Source organism: Planococcus citri, chromosome 1 (genome assembly GCF_950023065.1).
Source record: "Planococcus citri chromosome 1, ihPlaCitr1.1, whole genome shotgun sequence".
Classification (NCBI taxonomy): Eukaryota; Metazoa; Arthropoda; class Insecta; order Hemiptera; family Pseudococcidae; genus Planococcus; species Planococcus citri.
Genome location: NC_088677.1, coordinates 21,119,136 through 21,146,084, shown reverse-complemented (window position 1 = coordinate 21,146,084; position 26,949 = coordinate 21,119,136). Strand labels below are relative to the sequence as shown.

At 34.5% G+C, this 26,949-nt stretch overlaps 1 protein-coding gene across 3 annotated transcripts; it reads right to left on the bottom strand.

The window, feature by feature from the left end:
* Nucleotides 1-4,516: 4,516 nt before the first annotated feature.
* On the bottom strand, nucleotides 4,517-25,343 carry LOC135849807 (voltage-dependent calcium channel subunit alpha-2/delta-3-like). 3 transcript variants are annotated; one of them, XM_065370406.1, is made up of 29 exons: nucleotides 25,111-25,343; nucleotides 24,815-24,893; nucleotides 24,595-24,699; nucleotides 24,301-24,514; nucleotides 23,964-24,095; nucleotides 23,609-23,874; nucleotides 23,406-23,519; nucleotides 23,106-23,313; nucleotides 22,878-23,011; nucleotides 20,016-20,156; nucleotides 19,819-19,908; nucleotides 19,567-19,623; nucleotides 18,587-18,667; nucleotides 18,420-18,494; nucleotides 18,157-18,276; nucleotides 11,795-11,902; nucleotides 10,922-11,075; nucleotides 10,792-10,840; nucleotides 10,559-10,713; nucleotides 10,419-10,460; nucleotides 10,237-10,342; nucleotides 10,051-10,122; nucleotides 9,847-9,959; nucleotides 6,951-7,108; nucleotides 6,616-6,864; nucleotides 6,042-6,225; nucleotides 5,659-5,863; nucleotides 5,341-5,545; nucleotides 4,517-5,248 (listed from the first exon to the last, which is right to left on the bottom strand). In XM_065370406.1, the coding sequence occupies exons 1-29, from the start codon at nucleotides 25,191-25,193 to the stop codon at nucleotides 5,147-5,149; spliced, it is 3,801 nt and encodes a 1,266-aa protein (XP_065226478.1). In that variant the 5' UTR covers nucleotides 25,194-25,343; the 3' UTR covers nucleotides 4,517-5,146. The 3 variants fall into 3 exon arrangements, with proteins under 3 accessions (XP_065226478.1, XP_065226479.1, XP_065226481.1); XM_065370407.1 differs by having other exon boundaries at nucleotides 18,175-18,276; XM_065370409.1 differs by lacking the exon at nucleotides 19,567-19,623 and having other exon boundaries at nucleotides 25,111-25,342.
* Nucleotides 25,344-26,949: the final 1,606 nt, after the last annotated feature.

Here is a 26,949-nt window from a genome sequence, read left to right as displayed (position 1 = left end):
AGAAACCCTGTATATTGGTTCTAGTTTCCATAATACCGAGTCAAATCCAAGTTTTCTATGTAGATATGAATTAAACATTTTCGGGCTACTTGAAACTAGCGTTTTAGAATTGCTTCACCAACAGCAATATTGTTGCATTTACCAGTTTTTCTTGAGTAACTATTGAGTCTCTTGCCATGGTTTGAAGATCAGAAAGTTCTATAAAATTGTAAAGTATTATGACACCGATGGTACAAAGTACTGGATTTGGGAGGTAAATATGCATTGGGCAGATGAAATTTTTCTACCAAATTTGAAATTGCTTTCAGTGGTGCCATTTCTTCATCGAATAGTATCACTACTCTTTTGAAATTGGAGGCAGCACTCATTTCTGAGATTAAATATAAATCACAATTATATTAAGTTAACAAAAGCACTTCGAACAAACAAACATCAAAATATAAACAGTAGTATTAAAATATTGAAAGGCAACTTGAGGAATATCTCCAAGAAATTTTATCTAGAAGTAACAAGGGAAACTCACCAGCATGTGTAACAAGATTGTTAACCCCAGCATGAGTACCTGACGGATTGTTATTTTCAAAATCATCGAAGTAAAAAAAACAAAGGAAAATGTTCCAAGGGCAGAATTTGAATTGTAATTTCCTCGAATCAAACCTCCAATGTAGGTATTCAAGGAGAATGATTTTAAACCTCTTCCGAAAACTTTCCTTTCTGAGTTCATCCAAGGCGGTTGTACGTTCACCAGACGAAGCGAATTTGGAATGAAGATATTTTTGACACATTAGCATCACCATTGTTTCAGCATCCAAATATTCATTTAGATATTCATCGCATAGAATTCGTTACAAACAGGTGGTCTTTATTTTCAAAGCTTGAATTTTTTCGATTATTCCCCTTAAAATTGTTCCTCTTTATGAATTCGACTGGGTGGAGTTTGAAAATTTAATTTTTGATCTCTAAAATTTTTTTGACGAAAAGGCTTCCTCCTTGGCACTCAAATAAAGATCCTACAGTTTGATAGGCATCGGAAAATTTTTAAGGTGATAGAGCTACAATTTCTGAAAAATGCTCAAAATTACCATAGGAAAATTTTAATAATTTTTGATTTTGAAAATTCAATACTGAAAAAAGGATACCTAGCAAACTATGCCAAAAGATACCCTAAACCAGCATTACCCATTTTGGATTGCTATTAACCTCCTACAGCTGCTTTTACATCATGGTGGCAGTATTTGTTCATTATGAGAAATCATGAGGGACTTAGTCTTTTGGCACGATTTTGACAAATGTATATCTTCCACAATTCCTTTTTTCCGGGTTTGTTGGACGATTTAATCGGTGAAATAGTACTTACACAATATATGTGACGCGACGCGACAAAATCGACCTTCGAGCCGAAAATAAGTTTTTGAGTTATGGGGGGTTAAAGTTTTCAGTCCAGTTCTGCTCGTTTAGCGGAAGCGCTTGCGTTCTAATCAGGTTCTCCGGCTAAACTGGGCTAAACATAGTCTTGGATAACGTTTCTTGTCTGTCTTGTGTGAATATCACTGGGTAAAATGGTTATTTACATTGATACAGGGGGCTCAGTCGTGATTGCGCTCATTTTTTCAATTTTTTATTTTATTTTTTCATTATTTCAATTTTGAAATCGATCTGGAGGCGAAACAAAGCGTTCTACGAGAAAAATACATCGAGCAAAGTTGTAGAGAATTAAATTTCCAAAAACCTATAAGAGGTTTATTTTTCTCATAAATGCATAGTTTTTCCGTTTTTCTCAAAAAACAGAAATTTTATGGTAATCATCATGAGGTTTTTGTTTTTTGAGAAAAACGGAAAAACTATGCATTTTGGAGAAAAATAAACCTCTTATAGGTTTTTGGAAATTTAATTCTCTACAACTTTGCTCGATGTATCTTTCTCGTAGAACGCTTTGTTTCGCCTCCAGGTCAATTTAAAAGTTGAAATAATGAAAAAATCAAAAAAAAATTTAAAAAATCAAAAAAATGAGCACACTTCTGACTGGATTACCATGTACTCGTATATGGAGCTATGCAAATCATAGGGACTTCTGGGTGGTTTTAAATGATTTTTGAATGTCCGAGTACCAAAAATCCGTCAAAAAGTGAAAAATAATTTTTTAGGTCCGAAGGTCGATTTTGTCCGGTCACGTCACATATACTGATACTTTGAAAGGTGATTTTTTAGAACATTTTTTTATATCACCCTTGCGGGCTATCAAAGGAGCAATCCAAAATTGATAACAATTGTTTGGGGTATCCTTTGGCATTGTTTAGTATCTTTTCTTGCTATTAAATTTTCAAGATCAAAATTTTTGGTATTTTCTCATGTTAATTTTGAGCATTTTTCATAAAATTGCACCTCTATCGCCTCAAAATATTTTCCGATGCCGATTATTCTCTTGGATCTTTATTTGGGTGCCAAAGGAGACATAGGAATTGAAAAAAAAAATGTTTTTCTCCATCTCAGTTCGGAACGTTGTTAATATTTTGTTTATCGTCGTTATTATAACATTATCATACTTATTCTAACATATAATTAAATTTTCAACATGACAACTCATTGTACCATCAATACTACGTATAAGACCCACCTAGGTTTTCTCTGAAACAGTGAGGGATTTTGGAGCCATCGACGCCGTGCTCTGATGCATACAAGCAGCTGTGAAGGTTGACCATTTTTTGAATTTTTGAGCACCATGAATTATCTCATTTGATTTTGAAAACAATACTGATTTTCTTAGCGTTTATTATTTTAAAATAACATAACTAACGTTTTGTGAACTGCAGTTGCCCTTGCATCTGGTGGTAATACGTACTTGTGTGACGTGTCAACTACGTACTTCTTTTTGCATTTTGCTGTATCACAAGTGATGACGTAGTTTCCGTGCAGTAAGTCCTGAGCGTCTTGATGCCTGATGGAATAAATGGACATTTTATTTCCACAATGAAGTCATCTTCAGGATTGATAAGTCCATCAGGCGTTGCTTCTAGGATGCCGTTGAGGTGCTCAAACATACCACTTCCTGCCCTGCAATCTGCATACATGGTGCATCCCCAAGGCACCCTTTTGAAATATGTATTCATTTTTTCCTCATAAAAACCAATAATTCTAGGGGAAAATCGAATACCTATCTGAATAACATTTAAAAAAACGTCGTGCCTTTGTAGTAGGGTGGTCCTTATTTTCGATGTTGGGATTTTCCTCCCTCCCAACTCTCGAAGTGGTGACATCTGGTCAGAAAATAATTCCCTATTTTTCATTTTTTGTAATTTTCAAAAAACTAGGGCTGCATTTTCAAAATTTTTCTGAAATACAATTCACTGTATAATTTTAATATTTTAATGTTCTGTTATCTCTAAAAAGTCCCTTTAGAGTAGAATAAACTCTCATGACGATTTTAGCCCCTTCCATTGAAAACCTAGCCAATCCCTTAAAATGGCTAAAATTTAATGTATGTAAAATACGAATTTCAGCTATTCTATAGGACCGACTTGGTTTTCTATAGGGATGGTGTTATTATCCTCATGAGAGTTCATTTTACTCAAATGAGACTTTTTAAGTGTTGGAACTTAAATTTCTGAATTTTGGAAATGTTGCTTTGAAAATGGATTTTTGAAAATTTTTGAAAATTGAGAGGCCCCGCCGTAGCTCAAGTTTTTCGAAAATTATAAAAAATGGAAAATAGGGGATTATTTTCTCTCCAGAGGTAACTTACCTTGAGAGTTGGGAGGGAGTGGTCCAATTCAATATCAACAATTTTTTTAAAGATCAAAAAACATTTTACCATTGAAATATGGGTTTACTCAATATTTTGCCTCTTTCACCCCTTTAAAGTAGTCTGGCACCCCTTTAGAGGCACTTAGGGGTTAGCAGACTGGCATATTTGGATTCAGCGCGAAAAATTTTTCAAGAATTCGTCACCTTTTTTCATCTATTTGATTGTTACGAAAATTTATTGAAAAACTACAGCATTTTTTGCGATTTTTACCCCTTTAACCCAGTCTGGCACCCCTTTGGGAACACTTAGGGGGTCATCAGACCGGCATATTTGGATTCAGCGTGAAAAATCCTATAAGAATCCCCCGGTTTCAGCCATAAAACTTTCCAAGTTGAAAGTTCATAAAAATTGTGAACTTTGAGCTTTTGCTGAGCTTAAAAGCCCCACCTGCGAATTGCCAGAGTGGCATTTCTGGAAAGAGTACTACATAAAGTAACTTTTGGGCCCGGTCCCCAATTTCAATCCCCCTCGTACATTTCTTTCAGGTTGGGCACCCTGACTATTATTCCAATTACATTCGTCATCAGTGGCACTCCACCTCTCAATAATGCCACTTCGAGGTATACTGAAATATTTAGTACAAAAATTAAATCTATTGGATGCAAATTTTAAGAAGCAGTCTCCAGTTACAAATCATAACATGATTTTACAAACTTTGAAAGTAGTATGAAGATGGCTGTGCAGTGTTTACACATGTACCTACTTGAGAATAAGTTTTGCAAAAGATAAAAATTTATTTCATTCAATATACAACAGCAGCAAGTCATCGAATTGTTTTTGTTTATTTAAAAAAACAAAAAACAAAAATACATAGGTAGTAAATTTTCAAATAATATTTCAGTAGGTAAAGGTATCTACATACCTATCTATTTACATAAAAAAAAACAACAAAAAAACAGATGGCAGACAGAAGAAATTGGTTGATCCAGTGTTTGGAAAAAGCCTTCCAAGTATAAAAAGTATAAAAGGACATTCCTGTCATAAGTATTCGTCTTTTGAACATACTCGTAGCTTGTATGCATGTATGTAGGTAGATACTTTCTAGCTTTAATACCAAGCTACCATTAATGAAAGAAAAATTAACAAACGAATAAAAACAATGGGAACAAAATAAATTAAGTAAAATATTTAGGTAGGTACTTGAAATGTGTAATGAAAAAGTTATAAACAATGAAACGAATACAATAAGTTAAAGTCATCTGGTTTTTCCTCCAATTGGTCGTTGTGATTTTCTTTGTACTTTCCTTCGTCTTGGTTCTTTGAGTTTTATTACCTCTGGTGAACGTTTTGATTGGTATATGTAATGGAAGATGGCGCATACCCGCGAATTCATCAGGATTACTTTCATCTCAGGATCGTTCGAAGAATTGATAGTAAAAGTATCGCCATGTAACCGATGCCTATTTTTAACATGTTCCCTGAACCACATAGTTTGATTTCGCTCTCCTGGAAATACATAATCGGGTTAAGAATTTGAGTGGGTATTTTTTTTTTCAATTTGTTGTTCGAGAGCAAATGAAATGGATTCGTGTGCTTACGTTTTTATGATGTTTACAACAAGAAGAGGGTCTACGACGAGACAATATGCCGGTGATTTTCTGACATACCGAAGAATAATTGTAGTATTTCGGCTTCACCTTGAGCGGGTTAGTGGTGAAATATTCGTAATCTATTTTTTTCTCTACGAAGTCATTTTTCAACAGTACGAATATCAAATTCGTATGAGGTATTGGTTTTATGGAGCTGAAAGTCGTAAACAGAGTAAAATGAGAATTCTCCAAGACTGTAGAATTTTTGGAATTTCAATTGTACCTATTTTTTTGGTAACTGGTGATGGTTGACTTGACTCTACCTACCTTATAACTTCAGCACAGCCAGATGACTTGTTATCCCATTTGGATAACGGTTCCAAAGAGTACAGTACGATTTTTCTATCACAGGTTTTTGGTCTAGTTCGGTTTATTTTTACAAGATGCCTGACTTGAACGTATTTTGGACCATCATTGCTTTCTTCGGTGATGTTGAAAGTTTCAAACGTTTCAAGCAATTCGGAATCTAACCCTATCAAGAAAAAAAAGTGTTAGAATTGCTTTAGAATGTAACAGTTTCAATCTGTATGTTCCCCCCTTTTTTTTTGGTTGGCTCTCAATGGAAATAGCTTGTTGAAAACTTTGCAAGAATAACGATACGATATACCCATCTGAAATGACTGCGACAAAATACTTAGAAAACTACTCACTTTCTTCCATTACAGGAACCTCTTCCAAGTTCATGTATGGACTATCTCTTATCACAGGAGTATCGGCTGTACATTGGAATGATAACCATACAACGTATGATATCAGTTCTAGATTTATTTTCACAACGCCCCATAGTAGAGTGTAAATCGTCCACGTTATGAATTTATTCACTTGTTTGAAAGGCTGAAAAAAGCCAATATGAATATCGTTGAGAAGAATGAACTTTATACTTGAGGAATTTTTTTGAAATGACGTTCTCTAATCTGAACAAAATCAAGCTAGATCGGAAAATCATGTTTGAAACCCCCTGTAAACAAAATTTCAAATCCTAAAGTTGACTTTTAAAATTTTATTTTTGGTGAATTTTTGAAAATGTAAAAAATTAAAAAAGAAAAAAATTGAATCACTCTAGAAGGGCTGAAAACTAACTTCAGCTCATGAAATTTTGGTTTCAGGGGGTTCGAAGACATGCTCTGTTGAACTAACTTGGTTTCGTAATGATCGAAGATCACCAGTTTGAAAAGTTCCCTCATCGTTAATAATAGTTTTTAAGGAATATTATACATTACTTACATTGACTAGAATGGAAATTGCACTATTGGGTAAATCGTGATAATCCTGAAAGCAGACTCCTTGGTAATCGTAAATTATAATTTGTTTATATACGTTGCATTCCTTCAGCTGTTTCATCATTAGCGATTGTAGATTTCCAAAGAATTGTCCAGCTACGCCATCTTTACTGGATGCTACGATGTACCCATTGTTATCCAGTACAACGTAGTTTATTCTTTCAGACGAATCGTAGTCTGTGTTTTCGTACCCCTGTGTGAAATAATCCCATATTTTATACCAATTATTATGCGGATTTACGTATTTAGGTACATTTATGTATTGGTATTTTTATTTACATTCTGCACGATGTTCCTGATGAATGTTTCCAATCCTGCGTGCTCAAATTGGTAGCCCACTACAGCCACTGGAGCTTCGTAGGCTTCAGACTTTGGTCGTTTTCGGTCTTTGACGAAAATCGCGTGACTGGCTGTCACGAGTCCGGTTTGTTCTTCGTCTGCGAATATTAATATTTTAACGTTGAAATGTCTCGATGTCTCATTTTACCAATTTGATTAACAATTTATGGAGATTGAGTGTGCTCAAATTCTAGAATATTGACAATTGGGTTTTTACAGTGGAGATTTTGCAAGTGCAGCGAAATTTTCTCGAATCTTTCTAAGATTGACTGGAAGACTGGCATCTGCCATGTACATTCGAAAGGTTTCGTAGATGCTCTGAAGAAAATTTTTTTGAAAAATAATATCAAGAAGTAAATGATTTGAGAAAGTAAAAAAATTGCAAAAAATCTTTCCCTTTGTCAAAATTGCCAATAAGTCTCATTTCTTGCTAAAAAATTGCTATAAAGTGTTCCTTTTTTGAAAAAACTTCCGAAGTCTCAAATTTTCTTCCAAAATTATTCAAAAGTTCCGTTTTTTTTAAGTTCGTCTGGGAGCCCGCATAAGAATCTATTGCCCCCCCTTCGATCCTCCGAGACAACTTTTTATTTAAAAGGGGAGTCTTAAGGTACATTTCTAGCCCTTGTCCTCAAAAAAAAAGTGGCCCACTTACAAAATAGCAGCCATTTTGCGTTTTATCATAGGACATGCACGAAAATTTTCAAACTGTACGAAGGTAGATCGAAAGATCAGACAAAAGTTTATCATCTGTCAAAATTTCAAGGGCTAAAGTGCCTTTTTCGATTTTTGGTGAATTTTTGAAAATCATTTAGGCCAAAAATGAGGGAAAAAATCAAAATTCTACCAAATTGACCAAGAAAACTGGAATTTGAGATATACCCTATTTTCAACATGCCAAATCGATTGGAAACTGTTTCAAACCGTTTTGAACTGTTCTGGAGCCTCCAGCGACTTTTTGAAAATTACTGGAGCCTCCAGCAGATTTTTGAAACTCCATATTCCCACAAAATTCCATAAAATTGAGTTGGAAAGCCGAAATTAACTCTGCACTCAATGTCTTTTGGAGCCTCCAGCTATACTTTGTGAAAATTACTGGAGCCTCCAGTAGATTTTTGAAACTTGGAATTTCCCAAAACTTCATCAAATGGAGAAGGAAAGCCGAAATTCATTCTGCAAACTTAACTTCAATACGCTACGAAGTTAAAGCTGCAGGTAGATTTTGAGTCGTTTTGAAGCCTCCAGCGACTTTTTGAAAATTACTGGAGCCTCCAGTAGATTTTTAAACTTGAATTTCATCAAATGGAAATGAAAAGCCGAAATTCATTCTGAAAACTACCTAATTTCAATACACTACGAAGTCGACTGTAGGTGGATTTCAAGTCATTTTGGAGCCTCCAGCAACTTTTTGAAAGGTTGTATGGCTTTTTTTTTGGAAAATTGATATTTCCAAAAGGTAGCTGGAAGCTTCAAAACCATTTGAAACCACCATGCAGTCGACTTTATGTCGTACTGAAATTAGTTTGCGAAGTGAATTTAGGCTTGCTAACTCCATTTGATAAAATGTTGTGGGAGATTCAAGTTTCAAAAATCTGGTGCAGATTCCAGTTATTTTCAAAAAGTTGCTGGAGGCTCCAAAATGACTTGAACCCATCTGAAGTCGTCTTCAGAGGGTTTTAAAATTGGAGTGCAGAATGAATTTCGGGTTTCCAACTCCATTTGATACAATTTTGTGGGAATTTCGAGTTTAAAAAATCTTCTGGAGGCTCCAGAACTGCTGAAAACGGTTTGAAATTGTTTCCAATCGATTTGGCATGTCAAAAATGAGGTATATCCCAAATTTCAGCTTTTTTGGTCAATTTGGTAATATTTTGATTTTTCCCTCATTTTTGACCTGAATTTGATTTTCAAAAATTCTCCAAAAATCGAAAAAGGCACTCAAGCACTTGAAATTTTGACAGATGATGAAAGTTCTGCTCCTTAAAGTTTTGCTTTTTTCCAAAACATTTCAAAAATTCTCGATTTTACATAAACGAAAAATTTTTTTATTTTAGAAAAATCGCTAAATTAAAATGTGGTTTTTTTTTGTAAAAAATTACTTACACTTTTTTCCAAAAATTGTACACAAAAATCGTTATTTTTTTGACAGAAATTAACAAAAAGTAGGTATAACTTTTTTGACATCGACTAGCTACCAATACGTCCTGCTTTTTCATGAAATTGCCAGAAAGTCTCACTTCTTTCTGAAAATTATTCGAAAGCCTTCCCTTTTTTCAAAATTGTCCAAGTTTCATTTTTCGGTATAAATTGGCGCCATTTTACCAGAAATTGCTAAAATTTTCATTTTGTTGGCAAAATTTGCCAAAATGTTTTATTTTTCGGCCATAAAGTTGTAGAATTGAAAATAGTACTACTTTTTAAAATTGGGAACAAGTTTTTAATACTTATGTAATTTTTTGCCATTCTTCGCTATACATACACTCGTAAAAGAGTAGACAGACAAACGACCATGAGAAGCCAGACATATGGGTCAATAACCTTAGGAAATCAGACAGGCACACTGATAAACTTTGGGAAGTCAGACAGGCAGATGGACGACATTGGAAAGCCAGACATGCTGGCAGACAACCTTGGAAAGTCTGACAGATGGCCTGGGTCAAAGACCTCAAAAGGGCAGATACGCAGTCGACCTTGATAAGCCAGACATACGACAGAGTCAGTGACCTTACAAGGTCTCAAACAAGCAGACAAGCGACCTGGGGCAGCCAGAAAGACGGGTCAATGACCCCTAGGAGGCCAGGCAGGCAGGCAGAATATAAATGGATGGATTAAATCTTACCATCTTTGAAAGGAATCGAAAACACGAAACTTTCGTCGTCAAAATAATGCTGCTCCACGGCCCTCTTATACCAAACTTCATCGATCGAACGATTGTAAACGGTTCCAAAAGATCTGAAATTATAATCACAGTCTTACAGACACATATGTATAAGATGATATTATGTTGAGAAGTTCATCGCTTTAAAAATATTTTACAACTTACAATCCATTCGTATTGTTGAAATCTTGCCATCTAGTTAAACCACTATGGGTTGAAATGAACACATTTGCTAAGCTGTGTGATTTCCAGCATCGAACAAATGTAAAATGGGTAAAATGTTAGCAATTATTACTCATTAGATACATAGATATCGAATTACTTGGATCATTTTTCTGATTGAAAACTTACCTAATATTTAAGTCAGTCAGTGCGGTCACCGCTTTTTTAGGACGCGGAAAATAGTTCTTCGTTATATTAGCATCGTAAATCACATTGTATATAAGCTCTTCATCGCCTGTAATTTAGAATGATCGAATTAGTGTTGGATAAAAATCGATACGGTAATGCTCGAGTTATTTTAAAGTGCTTACAGTAATGAGAATGAACAGATAATTTTCCCTTTTTTTGTTTGGCTAAAAATTAGAAGAGAAAAAAAATTTTTGTGAAATGAAAATAGTGGCATAGGCTATATTATTTTGATTATGAAGTTGGGAACGCGCTCACAACTTACATTGTTCCATGAAGTTTTTATATCGATTTTTGGAGAAGTTCAAATCATCGATTTTCATTTTTTTGAGGAAATGAATCAGCTCGCTTTTCTTGTCTGAGAATCCATCAGCCCATTTAAGGTAGAAATCGTTTTTGTAATTGTATTTACAATACAACCTACATACAACAAATTGATTGGATTACTAAATCGAGCAACAAATATTCTAATGGATTTACGCGGTGAGAAATGATTACCATTCTGGGTGAATAGTCCAGTTACCAGAGAATATTTCTGCTATGGCAGCTGTATAAGGCGAGAATTTGATTATGCTACAGTCAATTCATTATGTACGTAGATTGTATAATTGATTTAATCATTAATTACCGTCCGAGGGCGTCTCTTTAGGTGCCAAGATTCTTACCCCTGGGCAAGTGGTGTGACCTTTACAAGGTGGTTTCATCACTGCCAACACCATTGTGAATGGAGTTTCTTCGATTTTTTTCACGCTGTAATATCTTACACCTGTCGATGCTCTTCTCTGTGAACATAATATAGAGGTACATATAATAACAATAACGTGTCAAGTTTTTGCGCATTCGCTGAACAAATACGAGTAGTGAGGTGTTTCATTTTGAGCTCATGCGAAGTTACGCTGTCATCCAAAACATGTAATTTTTCTCCAGTGATTTGAAACCTCTATAAAAAGCATCGTTATAATCAACAATTGCACCAGAAGAGAACTACAGGTTGGAGTTGAATCGAATAAATGTTTTTCTAGAAGACCATAACATTATGACAAAATAAGTTTTTATCATTTGAAATTGATTACAACTTCTTCCGGGGCAATTTCAGATTGCATTTACAAAGGTCGCAATCGATTCGTAGTTCAACTTTTTTTTGATCCTCCGAGCCGGATATTTCAATTCTTTGGTCCTCCGAACCGGAAATTGTTATGTTGAAAAAATTTGAGTTCTGCATTTTAATATGTGTGAAAATTATATTTTCATCAAATAAATCCATCTTGCATAAGACTATAGTCACCTAAATTTTCTATCTAAAGAACAACAGTAGGTATCATGGTGTGGATTGTTTTGGCTTTTGGCGCATGCGCAGTAGGTGTTGCTTTACTTTGACGCATGCGCGTAGCAAAACTTTCTATTATTTTACATTTTACTCGGCAATTTTCTTCGTCTAAATTCATTGCGTCTTAAAAAAAAAAAAAAAAAAAAAAAGAAAAAAACCAAACAATTATCTTACCATGTTATCGTAGTGAAACTTCACTGGGTAATAATTGGTGTAATCGGTTTGATTGATGATGTAATCCCGAAGTAGGGATAGATTACTCAACGAATATATTTCTTCATCCTGAAAAACAACTAAGTTATATTTTCATGATAAATTTCATGCCAAAATTATTCTAATTTCATCTTAGATACATGTACATATGTACATTTTTGCCAACGTTATCATCGATTGAATGTCTAACTATTGAAGTAAAACCTATAAAGAAGCATTGCCTAAGTATATTCTTTGTACACGTATGACGTATTCAACCTAAAATTCTAACTAACGCGTACCTCTATTTGCTGATCCCGCCCCCTCCTCACCTTGGTGTTGCTAGAGACCGCGGCTGTCCGAAATCCTCCCGATTTTTGGTGAATTTTTGAAAATCGAATTTAGGCCAAAAATGAGGGAGAAAATCAAAATTTTACCAAATTGACCAAGAAAGCTGAAATTTGGGATATACCCTATTCTCGACATGCCAAATCGATTGGAAACGGTTTCAACCCATTTTGAGCAGTTCTGGAGCCTCCAGCAGATTTTTGAAACTCAAAATTCCATCAAATTGGAATTGTAAAGCTGAAATTTATTCTAAAAACTAACTTCAATATGCTACGAAGTACTGCAGGTGGATTTAAAAGTCGTTTTGGAGATTTCCAGCGACTTTGTGAAAATTCCTGAAGCCTCTAGCAGATTTTTGAAATTATTAAATGGAGATGGAAAGCTGAAATTTACTCTACACTCCAATTTTAACACCCCGCTGAAGACGACTTCAGGTAGGTTCAAGTTATTTTAGAGCCTTCTACGACATTTTTGAAAATTACTGGAGCTTTTGAAACTAATACGGCCACTCATTGTTTGTTTTAAAAAACTTTATTAACGGGTATTAGGCCGGATTACAAAAATAAAACTTGCTAATATTTCGCAAGAATTACATCTAGCTTCTTCAGAGCAGTGTTCACCACTGAGGGTTCCTTCTTGATTGAGATCTAGTTATAGGTCCAAGTTGGGTGTGGTCTCTCTCCTGATTGGTCCCAGCACTAAGGGTGTGGCCTGTCACAAGGGTGTGGCTTCTTCCCTCATTGTGTTGGGTGTGGTCCACTGGGTGAGAGTCTGGGGTGTGGTCCTGTATTTGTCCCATTTCCTGGGTGTGTCCTTGATTGAGGTTTTCTTCCCAATTTTCAGCCTGGTGGCTTTTTGAGATTTGTCTTTTTTGGAGTATAGGCTTCCATGCTCTTGGTAGGGTGAAACCATCTTCTCTGTTGAAATTGTTGCCATGCTTGTAGATTTCGATGCTTTCTCTCACCATTCTGCCAGTCCACCTTGTTTCTCTTGACAATACTTTGGCTTTGGTGAAGTCCACTGTCTTTTGGCATTCTGCTGAATGTTCAGCCACAGCTGACTTCTTCACCCTTGCATGTCTTGTGTCACTTTAATGTTCCTTTATCCTTGTTTTTATCTGTCTTCCAGTTTGCCCAACATAGTTTTTTCCACATCCACAAGTTATTTTGTATACTCCAGGAGTATACCAAATTTATTTTTGTAATCCGGCCTAATACCCGTTAATAAAGTTTTTTAAAACAAATTACTGGAGCCTCCAGTAGAATTTTGAAACTTGAAATTTCCCCAAAATTTCATCAAATGGAGATGGAGAATCAAAATTCATGCTGCAAACTAATTTCAATAAGCTACGAAGTTGACTGCTGGTGGATTTCAAGTCGTTTTGGAGCCTCCAGCGACTTTTCGAAAGGTTGTATGGCGTTTTTTTTTTGGAAAATTGAAATTCCATAAAAGTAGCTGGAAGCTTCAGAACCATCTGAAACCACCATGGTGTAGCCTGCGAAGTACATAAATTTCAGATTGCCAACTCCATTTGATAAATTGAATCGGTGAGAACAGAAAGGGGCCAAGTTCATTTTCGCATTTTTCAGGAATAACAAAAAACTGATTTATTCGAAAATCACAAATTTTTATAAAACATGCTTATGGTCACTGAAAGAGGACCCTAAGACACAGTTTTTAGCACTGTTTAGAAAAAAAAAATATTCATGTGCGCCGGCGCTGTTGCTGCCTAAACAAATGGGACATGGACCCTTTCTGCACTCAAATCTCCAAAATTTCTCTCGAAATTGCTCGAGCCGAATGGGGTTTGATTCTACATCTAAGTACATCACTTGAACTGCTATCTCGCTTAAATTGACCAAAAACCCCCGAGGTACAAAACTTTTTGCCGAAGTTGTGAATTTTTTCGTCTTTTTCAGTACAGAGATGAACTTGAATTTAAAGAATTGGTCTTCTCGAAAATGTTAGTTATTTTTCAAGGAATTCAAACAATTTAACAAAAAAGTCATCAATGCGAATCCGCCCCTTTTCTGAACCCTAATACCACTTTCCCGGCAGTTTTGCGGAAATCTGACATCACCAGTCGATCCGCCGTACTTTGAAACCCTCATATCCGTGAAAAATTGTTTTTCCGAAAATGTGACTTGGTCCCTTTCTGTTCTCACCGATTCAATTGATGTTGGGGAAATTTCAAGTTTCAAAAATCTACTGGAGGCTCCAGTAATTTTCAAAGAAGTCGCTGGAGGCTCTAAAATGACTTGAACCCACCTGAAGTCGTCTTCAGAGGGTGTTAAAATTAATTTGCAGAATGAGTTTCGACTCTCCATCTCCATTTGATGGAATTTTGAGGAAATTTCAAGTTTCAAAAATCTACTGGAGGCTCCAGTAATTTTCAAAAATGTCGTTGGAGGCTCTAAAATGACTTGAACCCACCTGAAGTCGTCTTCAGAGGGTGTTAAAATTGGAGTGTAGAGTAAATTTCAGCTTTCCATCTTCATTTAATGAAATTTTGTGAAAATTTAAAATTTCAAAAATCTGCTGGAGGCTCCAGAACTGCTCAAAACAGGTTGAAACCGTTTCCAATCGATTTGGCATGTCGAGAATAGGGTATATCCCAAATTTCAGCTTTCTTGGTCAATTTGGTAAAATTTTGATTTTTCCCCTCATTTTTGGCCTAAATTCGATTTTCAAAAATTCACCAAAAATCGAAAAACGCACTTTAGCACTTGAAATTTTGACAGGTGATAAATTTGTGCATGATCTGTCGATCTACCTTTGTAAAGTTTGAAAAATTTCGTGCAAGTCTTATGTTGAAACGCAAAATTTGCGATTTCGGCTAACCTAGCTGTCAATCAAAATGACCGCCATTTTGTAAGTAAGGCCAACTTTTTTTTGTGCGAGTTTGCTTTAAAATGTTCCTTAGGATGTCCCCTTTAAGAAAAAAGTTGTCCCGGAGGATCGGCGGGGGAGGGGGTGCAATTGCTCCTATTCTTATATGCCGGACTATTAGTCATGAATCCCAAAATCTAGATTCAAGGCCCCATATTTTGATCTTTATCTACAGTCGCCAGATTGAAATCTTTTCAAAAATCACCCAAATGCCAAAATCCTTTTAAATCTATGATCTCGTCAGCCCTGCCAAAGACCTACTTATACAGTGAGCTAATGTACAACTAATGCTTGAATGTGTACCTATGACTATACTAATCCTAAATGAATCAATTTTGTCAAAGAAAGAATGAATCAATGAATGAATGAATCGAATGAGAATGAATAATAATGAATATATGTATAAGTAGTGTCAAAATGTAGTAAATTTCTATTTGCGACTGAAATGCACTAATTGTGATGTGCGAATCAGATACTCGTAATTTGGCAACCAGAGGCGTAAATTTCCTCAGAGAATGTCCGAAACAAAGTTGATACGTATTCGATCAAAGAAGATTTTTCAAAGCTCAGACTGCATAAAGTGAATAAAAAACGTGGTGAAAATTTCGTGCACCTATTCATTCATTTTTCGTTCAATACAGACCAGGGATTCAATTTACGCCTCCGATGGCCGCATCTGATGGCGCTGTTAATCAACTCCTAATTCCTAATATGAGGAGCTGAGAATCAAAACTCACATTTGCCACCATAAACGATTTTGAGAAAAACGCGAAAAACTGAGTTAGTAGTGTTGCCAGTTGAAAAAACTTATAATACCAAAATGAATCATTAGATAGCGCTACTAGCACACGATTCCGTGTGTTGGCTGATTTTCACCTAGCTCCCTTCTGCTTTAATATCCAGACAAAGAATGGCAAATGTGAGTTTTGACTCCAAGATTTGCGATCAAATTTTTTTTCACTGTTTTAATTACGACGATGGGGAAAAGTTTGATAACAAGCTGAATTTTGGTACTCGAGGGGTTTTTGATACGCTGAACACGAATTTGGAGTGTCCAGGTGAATCCGGTGTACGCTTCCCCCTTTTTTGTGGACCTTAAGCCCCCAAATTTGTTTTTATGCGTTTAAGTCCGAAAATATGCAATTTTATGCAAAATTTATGTTTTTTGGGTCGCAGAATACGAATTTGACAATATTTTTTTGTAGGGGTGGGGGATGAGGGGGTGAGGGGGGCGAAAAATTCAAAATTTGACTATAATGATGTGTGATATGTCGAAATGTATGTTTTTGAGGGTGTAGATCACGAATTTGATAATATTTTTTTCGTATGGGTCAATGGTGGGGGCTGAGGGGTGAAAATGGTTAAAAATTCAAAATTTGACTATAATGATGTGTGATATGTCGAAATGTATATTTTTGAGGGTGTAGATCACGAATTTGACAATATTTTTTTCGTAGGGGTCAATGGTGGGGGCTGAGGGGTGAAAATTGTTAAAATTTCAAAATTTGACTATAATATGAGGTGTGATATGTCGAAATGTATGTTTTCGAGGTTGTAGATCACGAATTTGACAATATTTTTTTCGTAGGGGTTAATGGTGGGGGATGAAGGGGGTGAAAAATTCAAAATTTGACCATAATGATGTGTGATATGTCAAAATGTATGTTTTCGAGGTTGTAGAAAAGGTGAAGGGTGGGGGATGGAGAATTTTCTATTAGAGAGCCGTCAAAGTCCCTGGAAGAAAAAATTTGTAACATTTAAACAAAATTCACCATGATTTTTCACTATAATTGACTGTTGTGGTCGCCAGTGCATTCGGGGGCAAAAATGGCAAATGACAGCTTGAAATACACTATCTTTAGTACTAGCCCCTGGGATTTCCCGTGCATCTACGTGCAACAATTTGTTCTATTCCTATTTATGTAGCAGAGTAGGCAAAACACGGAGTTTTAACGTAAATTAAACCTCTATAATGACTTTATAACAACTAAAATCGAGTAAATTGATGAAAATTACTCACTTTCAGTTGAATTATTCATACTTGGTACATTTCGACATATCAAACATCATTATAGTCAAATTTTGAATTGTTCACTATTTTCACCCCCTTCATCCCCCACAATTCACCCCTACGAAAAAAATATTGTCAAATTCGTGATCTACACCCTCAAAAACATACATTTCGGCATATCACACATCATTATGGTCAAATTTTGAATTTTTCACCCCCCTCATCCCCCACCATCAACCCTTACGAAAAAAATATTGTCAAATTCGCGATCTACAACCTCGAAAACATACATTTCGACATATCACACATCATTATAGTCAAATTTTGAATTTTTAACCATTTTCACCCCTCAGCCCCCACCATTGACCCATACGAAAAAAATATTATCAAATTCGTGATCTACACCCTCAAAAACATACATTTCGACATATCACACATCATTATAGTCAAATTTTGAATTTTTCGCCCTCCTCACCCCCTCATCCCCCACCCCTACAAAAAAAATATTGTCAAATTCGTATTCTGCGACCCAAAAAACATAAATTTTGCATAAAATTGCATATTTTCGGACTTAAACGTATAAAAACAAATTTGGGGGCTTAAGGTCCACAAAAAAGGGGGAAGTGTACACCGGATTCACCTGGACACCCCAAATTCGTGTTCAGCGTATCAAAAAACCCCCGTGTACCAAAATTCAGCTTGTTATCAAACTTTTCCCTATGGAATTTTGCAAACAAAACTAAGTTTTCATCAAAACTCACATTTGCCAATGGCAAATGTGAGTTTTGATTCTAAACCTTGGTTTTGAAAGTGAATTTCACACCAAAATGACTTTGATCCAAAAAAACCGAATATGTCACATTATAGAGTGTAAAACGGTATATCCAAATCTGCCATAAAACAGTTTTTTTTTTTTTTTTGGCAAATGTGAGTTTTGATTCTCAGCTCCTCATATGTATATCTGAGAAATCAGTTGGCGTTCTACAATGTACGAGATATTTCACATGTCTTCGTGGGAAACACTCGATAGTTAGTATCGTATTCACTAAATGAAAAAAATCATAATTTCTAAGTTACAAGCAATTAAACAATTTACATGCGGCGATAATAATACTTGAATTCCAAAGTCTCTCGAGTCTACGGATCGAGGGGAATCTAGAAGCTCAACTTCTAGCATATCGACCGTACTGTAGCCCGGTTTCAATGTTTCTCTAAACTGTGAAAACAGAATGAATAAATCGTCAATTACTTCAACTTATTGAATTTTTCTCTTGAAAAATATGTACTATTTGACCAATAGAGTTGAGAAGATTTTTGGGATTTCTTCAACCCTGTATATAAGATGAATATAGTACTCACCATTGGCCTTAAATCCGGATGTGTTATAATGTAACCGTTGTTATTAACAATGAATCCATAATTATTGACACCCATCTGAAATGGAAAATGCAGTCTTTTAAAATCAAATGGTCCGCGAGAAGTTCTCACTACAATGGCTGTAGCCTAACTTTCGATCATCTACTTACTGTGTGAGGATTCATGATTTTTTTGAATTCTGTTATTGGAATATCAGTTCCTGCAACTCCCAATAATGCAGCATCCTGTACCTGCGAATTCAATTCGAAGAGTTTGAATTAAATACTGCCAGTGTTCTGAGATCGATGAGCAGATCTACACATTTTGGTACTACATATAACTACTCTAATATAATTTTTAATTCAAATACATATGTACTCGTATCAATCTATCTTTATTTATCAAAATGGAAATCCACCAATTTATGGTAAAGTTAGAAAAAATAATTTGTATGCAAATTTTTGCTTCAAATCGCATCAAATTTTTTGATAGGTTTAATTATTTATGTACATACGAGGAATTTAAAAAATAATAATAATGAGTAGATCAAGTAGGTACATATGTGCCCAATGTTTGTGTGCTTCTGTGTTTGTTATTATTTTACTGAACAGTTTTCATCTACTTATTTAGAATATCTATACGTATCTATTCTATGCCTGGCATATCTAATCTATTTCTATAAACTTTTCCACTCCTTAAGGATTAAAAGACAAGACTATTTATGTACAAAACAGTCAATTGAAGGTAATCTAAGAGTAACCTACATTTGTACACTTACTACACACTCGATAAAAGGATGAACTATCAAATTTTATACTTACATCTTTACTCTCAACATTTTTTATCATACTACAAACTACAACAGTACGTAACACTGGGTTGTTCACTTCTTCTCAGTACGATGATGTAGCTTCGACTTTTTAGAAAAATAGGTAGGTACATTTGGTAGGTTGCTAGTCGAGTAGTTGTACAGGTAGACTACACTATACCTATGTATTTGTACAGTTCGACGAGTAATTCAACTAATTACTCATAAATGTAAGACGTAATCACTGTAAAAAATGAGTAGACCTACAGGTAGTACTACGAAAACGAATCTATCTCTAGGAATCTTTCAACTTTTCTATTTTATGGTTTAGTAAAGCAATACCTCGTACACTCTCTGAATCCAAAACGCTTCGTTAATTAAAACATTTTCGGTTATATTCTGTGGCAATAAAATTAAGAGAATCTTAGCTATATGAGTACATATAATTTATTATACAAAATATAGATTATGGTAAAAATGAAATGCTATCTTCGTTCGTCGATACCTTGGCAAAAACCAAAGTACCTAAATTCTGTTGAAATTGTGAAAATCGTTTGTCAATTTATGGAGAAAAATATTTGTCTAATGACTTACCCTGGTGGTTCTTCCGTCATAAGCTGGAAGGGAAATGGTCACCATGAAGTTGTACTTATCGTATCCGTAATTTTTATTTTGATCCAGTTCCTGCGAAATTGATCATTGTTGATTATTCGAATGTGCAAAATCACGTTAGTACGTATTTCGATTTAGAAAAAAAAAAAAATACATAATTATGTAGCAAAGAATCGTACCATTCTTCGTCTCTGTTTCAGACGTCTGAGTTGATTTTGCGGCAGTAAAAATTCCATCCAACTTGCCATGTACTCTCTAGTGTAGTTTTTCTGCAAGTTATTTTGTTCTTCTCCCCAATATCTGTCTGTCAGTTTTGAGTCCTACGCGTTGCAGGAAAAACATCACAAGATTAGATCATAATTTTTTGAGAATAAAATCTAGTAGTTAGTAGAGGAAAATTAGACAAAGAAAAAGGGCTCATTGGGAAAAGTAATGTAAAAAGCAGAATCTTTTTGCCAAAAATTCAAAAGAGCCCCGGTTTTTTGTCAAGAGTCGAGAAAATCCTGACTTCTTTAAGATTTCAAACAAGTTCTGATTTCTGCCAGAGATTTGAAAGTGTCCATTTTTTATTCAGAAATTTTAAAAAATCTCAATTTTTATCAGAAAATTGAAAAAAAGTCCTACAGTCAAGTTTTTAAAAAAGTCAGAATTTTTGCTAGAAATTCTAAAGAGCCCGGTTTTTTGTTTGGAGTCAAGAAAATCCTGATTTCTTTAGTATTTTAAAGAAGTTCTGATTTTTGTCATAAATTCGAAAATGTTCATTTCTCAATCCAAGATTTTAAAAATCCCAATTTTTGTCAGAAAAGAATTGATAAAAAGTTCTGCTTTTAGTCAAGTTTTTAAAGAAAGTCTGAATTTTTGCCAGAAATTCTAAAGAGCCCGGTTTTTTGTCTGGAGATGGGAAAATCCTGATTTCTTTAGGATTTGCCAGCAATTCAAAAGTGTCCATTTTCTAATCAGAGATTTCAAAAAATCCCAATTTTTTGCCAAAAATTAAGAAAGCGTCTCAATTTTAGTCGAGTTTTTAAAAAAGTCAGGATTTTTTTTTCAGAAATACGTATAAAAGAGCTCCAGGCTTTTTTCTCTAGAGTCAAGAAAATCCTGATTTCTTTAGGATTTCAAAGAAGTTCTGATTTTTCTCAAAAATTAAGAAACGGTCCTAATTTTAGTCGAGTTTTTAAAGTCAGGATTTTTTACCAGAAATTTAAACGAGCCCCGGTTTTTTGTCAGAGTCAAGGAAATCGCGATTTCTTTAGGATTTCAAGAAACCCCTGATTTTTTCCAGCAATTCGAAAGTGTCCATTTACTAATCAGAGATTTTTAAAATCCCATTTTTTGCGAGAAATTGAAAAAAAAGTCCTAATTTTAGTCGAGTTTTTAAAAAAAGTCAGGATTTTTTGCCAGAAATTTAAAAGTGCTTTGGTTTTTTTGTCACAGTCAAGAAAATCCTGATTTTTTTTAGAATTTCAAAGAAGTTCTGATTTTTTGAAAAGAAATTGAAAAAAAGTCCTAATTTTAGTCGAGTTTTTAAAGAAGTCAGAATTTTTTACCAGCAATTTAAAAGAGCCCCAGTTTTTTGTCAGAGTCAGAAAAATCCTGATTTCTTTAGTATTTCAAAGAAGTTCTGATTTTTCTCAGAAATTCGAAAGTTTTTTTTGCCAGAAATTGAAAAAAAGTCATAATTTTGGTCGAAGTTTTAGAGCTCCGGTTTTTTGTTAGAGTCAAGAAAATTCTGATTTCTGTAGGGTTTCAAAGAAGTTCTGATTTTTTCCAGCAATTCAAAACTATCCATTTTCCAATCAGAGATTTTAAAAAATCCCAATTTTTTGCCAGATAAAAAGAGCCCCGGTGTTTGTCGGAGTCAAAAAAACCCCGATTGTTTTTTAGGATTTCAAAAGAGTGATGATTTTTTTCAGAAAGAAAAACTCTCAATTTCTCAGCCAGAGTTTGAAAAAAGTCCTGATTTTGCCAGAAATTGACAAAAGTTCCAGGTTTTTGTCAAAAGTTCGTAAAAGTTCTAAATTTTTTCAAGATATCAAAAAAATCGTGATTTTTGTTGGAAATTTGAAAAAATTTCTATTTTTTTTAAAGCCAGAATTAAAGTCCTCATTTTTGTTTACAGAAATTCGAAAAAAGTTTCGATTTTGAAATCGACCTGATTTTTTTTCACAAGTATAAAAAAAATAGAGCCAGCTAATTTCTATCAAAGTTTGCAAAAAATTCTAAGTTTTTTTCTAAAATTTCAAAAAAGTCACAATGTTTGCTAATTTGAAAAAATTTTGATTTTCAAGCGAGAGAGATTCAAAAAAGGATTTTAGTGAATTAGTCAAAATTTTCATCAGAAATTTGAAAAAGTCATGATTTTTCTGCCAACATTTTGGAATAAGTCCTAATTTTTTCCAATAATTCGAAAACGTTTCGATTTTTCAACCGTCCTGATTTTCAGTCAGAATTTGTTTAAAAAGTCTCAATATTCTTGTCAAGATTTCAGAAAAGTTTTGGCTTTTTCCTAAAATTCAAAAAATTTTAATTTTTGTCAAAAATTTGAACAATTTTCAGTTTTTGGGTAAATGATTCAGAATATTCCTTTTTTTTCCAAATAGGTACCTAGTAAAAAAGTTCTGATTTTTCATCAGAAATTCAAAAAAGCTGGAGATTTTTTCGCATCGAATCTCATGTGATTTTGTCAGATCTTATCATTTGAGTACCTATGATGAATCAAGAATTGGCCATATCTAAGCTGATCTGACTTGGCATAATATGCTGATCTGAGCAAGTATAAAATCAGATCTAACCAGGATAAAGTGATCAGAGCTGATCAGACTTCTGCTTTGATTATATCAGATGAGATACTGGAATTCCTCAGATTCAATTCGATCTTATCTGAGAACAAATAATTTCGCCTCGGACTTTGTAAAAAAAAACAATTGGATCTGTTGAGATCAGATCAGTGATTTCTATATCTTGAAATTAAGTGTGATAACTAGGTTTGTTTTTTCGCGGTTTTGTTCTCGGATTTTGTGGATCATCGATCAACTTACAATTTCGTGAGCGTATAGAGATGTCCAGGCAAACTTTCTCAGTTTCGTCAACACCAAAGGTCTGGCTAAAACATTGATATAATTAAGAACTTGTTCTTTAACCTCTGGAATCGTGTTCAGCTGCACATAATATCCTGAAAATATGGAAATTGAATGTAATTCGGCTGGAAGTTGAACCATGTGTACCTACTTTTACGTATAATATCATGTTCTCAGTTCAGTGCCTACCTTTATTCGCGCAAGCCATCCATTTAGTTTCTCTAAAGTCTGCCCCATCTCTGCCAATCAAATATGTGAAAACTCTGACAGGAAAAGGCGACTCGGTGGAATTTTTCCAATTGAATTTCTTGAAAATTTCAATATAACTGTCTGGTACTCCATCGGTAATCAACATGATGGCTTGATTACACATCGTGGCCAATTTATCCCTACGATGCTGTAAATATTATTAAAAAATTACAAGATGAGTAAAAATTGAGATACACTGCGTTCTAGGGTAGGCATTTTTACATTCATTTATGTACTTACCGCTTCCAATACAGTGAATGCTCTCTGTAAAGCTTTGGTAAAGTTTGCCAGATTCGTCGCATTCATCATATTTTCCACTCCTAGTTTTAGTTCACGTATTGTGAGTACATTTGCCTACAAATCAGTACAACAGAAGATGAGTTATTTTAGAATCGGCGATGAAAAGTTTTCTGATCAGTGTTCAATTTGATTATCCGGTTTACCTGCACAAGGGAATCATTGAAACAGCGTACGATCGGTCTAGAATCATTGTTGAAATGAATAATGTTCACGAAGTCATTGGGGCTCAAAGTTTCCAAAATTGTGTTAATCGTGTGTCTGGCGATTTCTCTCTTTAATCCCATCATCGATCCGGAATTATCGATCAGTATCATTACATCTTTCGGATCTGTTGCCGCTTCTATGTACCATTCTCTCATTCGGGCATCGTATAGGTCAGCTGAGTTGTCTTCAGTTGACCATTTAACGGCTGTTATAATAATAAAAAAAAAAGGGTGTGAATGATCAAAAATGTAGATCTACTGTTCCCATTCCCCAATCAAGTGTTGCATGAGGTACCTGGAAATATTCTCATGAATCCACTCGCTCCGGCGAAATACTGCCACGATAAGGTTGGATCTATGAGATAATTATTTTGAAATATGCTTTCCAGTGTTTCCGACCATCTTATTCCAATAATCGTTTCGTTCCCTGTAAGAATTTATTTAATTGAATTTGTGTAATTTGTTTGTAAATTTATTATTTTTCGCTGATATGAAAAAAAAAAGACTGTAGGATACAATTTTTAAATGATCTGAGGAGTGGAGGATAAACTCGATCAGGTCTGATCAGAGCTAATCCTATCAAAACTCTGATATTCTTTAAATACGTATAAGTGAAATAATTAGGTAAGTACCATTGAAGTGTACGTCATCCGGCACATGAACACTGCTGAAGTCTGTGCTGACATTTCGATAGAAAAAATTCTCATTTTGTGTCATGTCTTTTTTATCCTTCTCCGAAAAAGTTGTGGTATTTCGTGCATTTCTAAATAAAACTGCGTTTTTTTCGATCGAAGTTATCGTATCTGATAAATTCCTGGTGCAGTTTTCGGCGATACTTACAATTCGCTGTGCAAATTTATGGAAGAGTTAGCCATTTTTCTGATAGTCCTTTAGGAGGTGAATATTCTAAAATAATACCAACTTACTTTTAATGCGAATTTCTTCAAGTTCAACATATCTTGTACTTGAGTGACCATATCTTTGATTAACTCTTTGGTATTTAATTCGCTTATATTGACGTTGCCGTAATCCTGTAAGTGAATAATTCGAGGTACCATTTCAGAATCACGTGTTTCCATCTCGTATATTGTATAAAAAAATACAATCGTCGTCGTATGATTTTATTAATTCATATATTTTACGTACCATCTTTAGTTCGGTATTTTGGGTCAATATTCGCCCCAAAGTCCATAATTTTTCTCCAATTTTATTAGTCCAGCTCAATCTGTAAGTAAAATATAGATTATCGAATAATGTAGGCATACAAGAAGAGTACTTAAAGAACAGGAACACTATACAAATTATGCGCTTATTAATAGGTAAGTAATCAATAATCCACTGGAAATTATCCAAGGACTGATGATAGTATTTTCATCTAAATTTATGTACTTGTAGGTGTGAAGCACAATAATAAAATGTAGGCTATATTTTCTTCTACTTACATGCGATCGACATCGTTGGAATTTGTGTAAATGATTTGAGATATGAAAATAAGAATCAGCAGATAAATGGATCTCACCATCATGTGCTATAACATTACAAACTTTTCGATCGTCATTTTAAATTTATTGTAATATGTAATCGAAGGGTTGTGTTATCACGAACTGATGAAAGTTCATTTTTCCCAAGCTCAGTAAGCTCTCCATCGGAAAAAAAAATCAATACTAAACCTACCAAGCTCGAGCATGCGCCGTACTGGTTTATCTTTTATTGCTGTAAAAAGAGAAAAAACGGTTCCGAATCGTTTTCAGCATTTTTATAATGCCTCCAGCAGATGAAATTTACACAAAAAATTCTACCTACTCAATGGACTGTTTGACAAATTTAGCGAAAATTGCGCCTTTTTGAAAATTTCACCAGAAATGACACTTTTTAATAATTGTGCCAAAAATGAACCTCTTTTTACAACTTTAACAAATATGAGCACTTCTTGGCTGTTTTACATAAAACTGGCACTTTTTGACAATTGTGCCAAAAATTGACGTTTTTTGACAATTGTGCCAAAAAAATGACGCTTCCTGACAATTGTGTCAAAAAATGACGCTTTCTGATAATTGTGCCAAAAAAAATCGACACTTTTTGACAATTGTACCAAAATTGACACTTTTTGACAATTGTGCCAACAATGGTCACATTCTTGACATCATTGACAAAAATTACCACTTTTTAACAAGATCAACAGAAATGGACATGTTAAAGTTTTTGACAAAAATCGACACTATTGGACAATGGACACTTTTTTTGCAATTGTGCCAAACATTGACACCTTTTTGAGAATTTTACCTAGAATGGACCTCTTTGTACAATTTTGACAAATGTGGGTACTTCTTGGCTATTTTACAAAAAAAAGGACATTTATTGACAATTGTGCCAAAAAATTGACACCTTTTTGATAATTGTGGCAAAAATTTGACGCTTTTGAAAATTGTGTCAAAAATGACAATTGTGCCAACAATGGCCACATTCCTGACATCTTTGACAAAAATTACCACTTTTTGACAAGATCAACAGAAAGGGGTATTTTAAAATTTTTTGATAAAAATGGACACTATTTGACAATGGACATTTTTTTTGCAATTGTGCCAAAAATTGACACCTTTTTGAGAATTTTACCTAGAATGGACCTCTTTGTACAATTTTGACAAATGTGGGTACTTCTTGGCTATTTTACAAAAAAACGGGCACTTATTGACAATTGTGCAAAAAATTTACACTTTTTGTCAATTGTGCCAAAAAATTGACACCTTTTTGACAATTGTGCCAAAAATTTGACGCTTTTGACAATTGTGCCAACAATGGCCACATCATTGACAAAAATTACCACTTTTTGACAAGATCATCAGAAAGGGGCACTTTAAAAATTTTTGATGCAGAAAATGGACGCTTGTTCACAATTTTACCAAAAATAGCACCTTTTTTGAGAATTGTGCCGAAAATAACATTTACTGACAATTGTGCCAACAATGGCCACATTCTTGGTGTCTTTGACAAAAAGGACACTTCGAGACAAGATCACCAAAAATGGGAATTTTTTAAATCTTCAGCTAAAATTTACCCTGTTTTGACAAGATCGCCAAAAATGGTCATTTTTTAAATCTTTAACCAAAATGGACACTTTTTTGACAAAATCACCAAAAATGGACATTTTAAAAATTTTCTCCCAGAGATGGATCATTTTTAGCAAAATTTTTGTAAATAAAATAATTACCATAGGTTTGGGGGGGGGTCGAAAATGTTGATAGTTCTCGACGTTTTGAGCTCAAACTGGAGGATTCCTAGTG

Coding starts and splice junctions, on each gene's coding strand:
- LOC135849807 (XM_065370406.1), bottom strand. CDS start 25,193: ATGATGGTGAGATCCATTTATCTGCTGATTCTTATTTTCATATCTCAA. Junction 24,700..24,814: donor AAAATACCGAACTAAAGATG/GTACGTAAAATA, acceptor ATTCACTTACAG/GATTACGGCAACGTCAATAT. Junction 23,314..23,405: donor CATTCACTGTATTGGAAGCG/GTAAGTACATAA, acceptor TAATATTTACAG/CATCGTAGGGATAAATTGGC.